The sequence below is a fragment of the Brassica napus genome, chromosome A1 (assembly GCF_020379485.1).
Source record: "Brassica napus cultivar Da-Ae chromosome A1, Da-Ae, whole genome shotgun sequence".
Classification (NCBI taxonomy): domain Eukaryota; kingdom Viridiplantae; phylum Streptophyta; class Magnoliopsida; order Brassicales; family Brassicaceae; genus Brassica; species Brassica napus.
Genome location: NC_063434.1, coordinates 21,754,062 through 21,760,061, shown reverse-complemented (window position 1 = coordinate 21,760,061; position 6,000 = coordinate 21,754,062). Strand labels below are relative to the sequence as shown.

General features: G+C 34.5%; 1 protein-coding gene across 2 annotated transcripts; it reads left to right on the top strand.

Annotated features, from left to right (window-relative positions):
• Window positions 1–218: 218 nt before the first annotated feature.
• On the top strand, window positions 219–3,915 carry BNAA01G23800D. Of its 2 annotated transcripts, XM_013792750.3 has the most exons (14): window positions 219–478; window positions 846–927; window positions 1,150–1,253; window positions 1,339–1,465; window positions 1,551–1,645; window positions 1,721–1,844; window positions 1,936–2,016; window positions 2,113–2,211; window positions 2,308–2,463; window positions 2,570–2,624; window positions 2,693–2,766; window positions 2,858–2,902; window positions 3,091–3,222; window positions 3,320–3,915. In XM_013792750.3, the coding sequence occupies exons 1-14, from the start codon at window positions 441–443 to the stop codon at window positions 3,680–3,682; spliced, it is 1,575 nt and encodes a 524-aa protein (XP_013648204.1). In that variant the 5' UTR covers window positions 219–440; the 3' UTR covers window positions 3,683–3,915. The 2 variants fall into 2 exon arrangements, with proteins under 2 accessions (XP_013648204.1, XP_048592788.1); XM_048736831.1 differs by having other exon boundaries at window positions 1,936–2,211.
• The last annotated feature ends 2,085 nt before the right edge of the window (window positions 3,916–6,000 follow it).

Here is a 6,000-nt window from a genome sequence, read left to right as displayed (position 1 = left end):
GAATCATTTGACTAAAGTAAATGTAATATATAGCAATCTACTGTAAGAAAATTAGTAACAAATCTAGTATGGAATAAAAATAAATAACGTATTTTAAAAACAGATGTAAAATTTTTATTAGATTTTATTTACCTTTTTTCCAACGATTATTTTTTTCCGGGGTTTATTGAAGGAGTGGATTTGAAAGAGTTTAAATATTTTAAAAATAAAATATGTTAACAGAAATTGAAAATTAAAAAACAAACAAGAGTCGAGCCTCAACAATAACAATATAACAAGAACAAAATCCGTACTAAAGCATCTTCGTCTCTTTCAATTAGGGTTTCTTCAGGCGAAATTGTGGATTTAAATTAATCGAATTGATCTCGTTTCGGGTTTCTTCGAATTGCCAATCGAGAGAACGCATATGAGAAAAGAGTGATTCGATTCGATTCCTCGAGATGGAGCAGTTTGTCAACTTCATCATTCGACCTCCAAGGTTCCTCTCTCCTTCAATTACGATTTGATTTTGAAAGTTTTTGTCTTTCGATTTCCATTTCGAGATTCAATCGTTTTAGGAATTGGGTTTCTTCTGAATTTGAGATTCCCTGACAAAAGTACTTTAATTGACAAGAATCAATTTTTTTTTATTTTGTTCTTTTGTCACACACGTGATCTCTCTAAGAAGAGTTAGTTACTACTATTCAGATTCTACTGGGTCCTAATTCTGAAACTTCTTATAATCATTCAAGAACGTGTCCATGTTCACTGTTTACTATGTTGGAGATAAAGAGATTACAAACAATCCATCAATAAATTGTCAGTTTAGTTATATTTTGACCTTTTTGTGTGTGTGTGTGATGCAGAGCTGAGTACGACCCTGAACATGATCTCTTGGAAAAGGATTTCATGATGAAAGGCAGATGGTATCACAGGAAAGATTTAGAGGTAAACAATGTTTTCTTCATTTGTTTCTTGTAATAAATGGGATTTAGGTAGGTAGGTCCCTATAGTTGTTCTTCTTGCAAAGTCAAATCTCATTTATTCAAGTAAGGTGTCTCTATATAGTTTCTGTACCTATAAGTAGCATATGGAAGTAGTCAAAAGTGTTTCCATTAGCTATTTAAAATTGTTTTCTTTACTTGTTAATTAAATCGAATGGCATAGCAGGTTAAAAACAGCAGAGGAGATGTTCTCCAGTGTAGTCATTACATGCCTGTTGAACTCCCTGAAGGGAAGCCTTTGCCCTGTGTTATATATTGCCATGGAAACAGGTAGGTACACACACAGTGAATCACGAATATGTTTTAACTTCATTTTTAGTATTTGTTAATTGTACTGCAATTTTCTGTCATTCAGTGGATGTAGAGCGGATGGTAGTGAAGCCGCAGTTGTGTTGCTTCTTTCAAACATCACAGTTTTCACCCTTGACTTTTCCGGATCTGGTCTCTCTGGCGGGGAACATGTCACCTTGGGCTGGAACGAAGTAATGTGCTTCTTTATTCGTCCTTGTTTATCTCTTCTGATCTTTAATATATAATTGTTAAATATTTTGTTGTGAATGGTTGCAGAAGGATGATCTGAAGGCTGTGGTTGAGTATTTGCGGCAGGATGGAAATGTATCCCTGATTGGGTTATGGGGGCGTTCGATGGGTGCTGTTACTAGGTTCCTTCTTCTGTCTCTTGCAATCACGTGGTCCTGCATGCTAAACTCTGATTGAATCATCCTCTCTGTTTACAGCTTGATGTATGGAGCTGAGGATCCTTCCATTGCAGGAATGATTCTAGACAGCCCCTTCTCCGATTTGGTTGATCTGATGATGGAACTTGTAGATACTTATAAATTCCCTCTACCAAAGTTCACTGTAAGTAATTTTCCTTGTCGGATTCTTTTTCTGTCTTCCACATTGCTTTTGTTTTTTCTATGGTTTTAATCTCCTTCCACTGTATATTTAGGTGAAATTTGCAATACAATTTATGCGTAGAGCTATTCAGAAAAAAGCCAAGTTTGATATAATGGATCTGAACACCATCAAGGTTGTGTGTAACTATGATGTTTGTAACAAGCAGCATTTTTTGCTTGTCATGATCATGATGCTGGTTGGTTGGTTTGTTTATCTTCCATTGCTGCAGGTGGCAAAATCTAGTTTTGTTCCAGTTTTATTTGGACATGCCTTAAATGATGACTTTATCCGCCCTCATCATTCAGATCGTATATATGAAGCCTACGTAGTAAGTTGATAGCCTTTCGTCTTATATGTTCTCTTCTGCTGTAGCTTCTATGTGATTTTGCCATAAACATCTCTGGCTTTGTATGATTATTTGTAGGGAGACAAAAATATAGTAAAGTTTGAGGGAGACCATAACTCACCAAGGCCTCAGTTCTTCATTGATTCGATAAATATATTTTTCCATAACGTCCTTCAACCTCCAGAGGTGGTGGGGCCAACATTATATGACCCATTGGATGATTACTTTGCAAAGGTAATGCAACCAACCATGGCGCATCCTATGACTGTTTTATTTTATTTTATTTTATTTTTCTTCTCTAATCAGAATATTGATGTCTATTCTTTTTTTTTATGTTCAGGGCGGTTGGAGTAGTATGCATGACACAACTATTCCAGAATCCTCAATGCAGAAAAGTGAGTCATACATACTCTTGAGTTTCTGATATTTTGAGCTCAAACGCATCTTTTTGTCTACTATTCAGGTTTAGCCTCGAGTAGCAGCATCTCTGACGCAATTAATGAAGTCCGTACAAAAAGACCGATGAGTCGCACAGATGTCAGTAATTCTCTGACTAATCTGAGCTTTTCTAAAATTGCTAATGCCCACTAAGACAGTTCTGATGGGGTTTGTATATTACTTTCATCAGGTTCCTTCGAATGTTACATCTAGCGGTTCTGCATCAGAAACTAAGGTATTAGATCAGTTTCTCTTTCTTTCTTTTTTCTTTGAAACACTCTCTTCCTTTTTTCTTATTTGCTTTTCTTGTGTTGTTTTTTATTGGTTGCTAGTTTGCTACTACTCACCATGTTAACTTTGATCAACAAAAGAAAAGTAGAGACAGATGTATCATAGTGGCCATCTAATATTCTTTGTAAACAGGAAAAAGAGAATCATGATGGTCGTGACAGTTCATCATCTCCTGATATGATAAGCTTTGATTTGTTAAACGGCGATGAAGATGTAGAATATCACTTGGAGGACATCCCATCTAATGCAGAGGAAGAAGAAAGGGTGAGATCGATCAAAAAGCAGACATATTAATTCTAACTAATATGTCTCTTGTTCTTATTTTGACATTCATTTAATAATGTTATTTACTTCATTTCAGATGCTTATGAGAGCGGTGATGGAATCATTGAAGGACTTGGAAGTGCAAAGTCTTGAGAATAAAGAAGCTCCAGAGAAGAGAGTTTACGGAAACAATGCTTTTCGAACCGCACAACAATCCCTCCTTTCAACTCAAGCGAACCAACCAGAGACTGATTCTGGTTCCGGGGATGCATTACCATCTTCTTCCGAGTCCAGTGCACCAAGTGAGACGCCTGCTTCTTCTCTACCTGTGTCTGGCTCTTCGAGCGAGAAGGTAAACGAGACAGGTGACATGTCAGCGGTTGCAAAGCCCACGGTGACAGTTGAACGTAGTAGTAGTAGTAGTAAATGGGATTTCAACTTCTTCAAAAACAGCAAATAATTCCAGTTATTGAGTTTGGTTTTGGAACTGGGTGAAGTCAATGCAAATGCATATATATCCAAAAAAATAGTTGGTTTCTTTTTCAAAGATTTGTTCATGATAGGTTAACATTCTTTGTCTTTGGTTATGGTTTTCATCCAAATGTTTGTATTCTTGGGTCTGCACCTTTGTTCATTCCAAGTATTTGCTTAAGTTTACTTCATATGATGATTCAATTATATTTTTGCATTGTACTGCTTTCTGTCTTGTTTCTTGAAGACAATAAGTTGGTTTCAAAGTTAAGTTTTGGAGTGATGGTGGACTATGTTAGTCCATGAATAAAGAATTAAGCAAGCAAGGTAAGTAGCAACACGTTATTAAATAGCAACACAAAGCATGTGGCGAGCCACTAGTTTAGAGTTGAAGTCAGATCCACTGGTTAAAGCAAAATTTATGTTTTGCTTCTTTGTGACGTTGTGCTTGTTTGTGAGATGAGGATGGTGAAGACTCGTGTGAGACGATGCAAGATGATTGTACAACTTCAGTAGCTTTTTGCACCAAAGGCTCGTGCACATAAGACCATCTTTAACCCTATTACCCCTAATGGGTTTCTTAGTAACTTTTAATTAATAAAACTAATCAAATAACTTTAGTTAAGAAACTCCTATTTTAGTCGGTTTATTGGGAGTTTCTTAACTAAAAGTTCTTAAAAAAAATATTAAATATTTTTTTCAATATAAAATTTATTTATTAAATAAAACATATTAAAAGATAATATTTAAAACATAAATAAAAAAATTAAAATTAAAATTAGTACAATAATCAAAAATAATTTAAAAAAACATCCGAGCTTGGTAGTTGTCTCAGTCACGTCCAAATCGACTCCGTAAATGTTCAACCAAATCGGCTTTAAGTTGTTGATGGGTATGTGGATCACAAATTGCAGTTCGAACACCCATCATATTGGCGATATTTGTAGGCATTTCTGAAGAAAAATCGAGATCGACATGTGAAGTTCTGGTGTTTTTTCCTTGTTGAAACTCTGAAACATTAAAATGAGTATATCCATCTCGTTCGTGGATCGGTGGTGGAGGCTCCGTCGGAGAGTTTCGATCGATCAACGGTTCGCTTCTCTTTCGCACGACTGAGAACACGAGAGAGAGAGGAGAGAGAGGAGAGAAGAAATTATAAAAAAAAAATACAGAACCATATACTTTAGCCTAACTGCTGACACGTGCCTCATATAACCGATCATATAGTCGGTCACAAAAGTCTCCTCTTTAGGATCGATAACAGCATATTTAATTTGTTTTTATTTATTTAATTGAGTCATTTTATGTATAATTCCACTAAGGACCGCCCGTTAAAGATGGTCTAATGTCTCAAGGGCTAACACTTCATTTCTCTTTATAAAAAAATATTATATATATTCTCATGTATAACAATCACCATTAATAAGGAAAATATTCTTGGAGCTATGTAAAAAAAAGTGTTGCAAAAACGAAGGCTCTAAATAATGACAAGGAATTAATGGGAGTAATACATTCATATTCATTTCTTAACATTTACACCATTTATGAGAATTATTTTTTTACATATAGTTCATTGTCCTTCTTTTAATTTTAATGAACAACTATATTTTGACTAGGGGTGCCAATTCGGGCTGGTCCGGGCTGGCCCGGTCCAAACCTGCTAAGTCCTTAAATATTTGAGTTTGGCACGGTCCAGCCCATAAATATTTTAGGTCTAGAATTCAAAGCTTGGTCCGGGCCTTATAGGGTTAGAGGGATTTTCGGACTTTTTAGAGTTTTTGAAAATTTTTGTCATTATCACTTCCATCGTTTTAATACATGTGAATTTTCATAGAAAACAGTTTCATTTTTTGTTGTTTTTGAATATGAAGTGAGTTTAAACTGTTCTTCTTTATCAAAAAGGCTTTATTTTTTCGTATGCTTTAAAAATTTATTACAAACAATCCAAATTTATTAAGATTTAAATAATCAAATATAAACTAAAATTAAGTATATAAGAGAAAAAAAGTTATAATAAACATGGTTCAACGTTACATATTTTGTATTTAAAAAAAAAAATATTGTACATAAAAGAATATGGTACATTTGCAAAATTTAAAATGTGACACTTGTAATGATCAAACAATAAAGTACATTAACAACTTTTATATTTGCTTCATTAGGGTTCGGATAAAAATATTAAAATAATATGTCGATAATAATAATGGTTTTGATTGCAAAAACGATAATATTTATGCTAAAATATAAAATTTTAGATATTCGGGCTACCCTTAGCTCAAACGGGCTTAAGCCCAAAATACCCAAAGT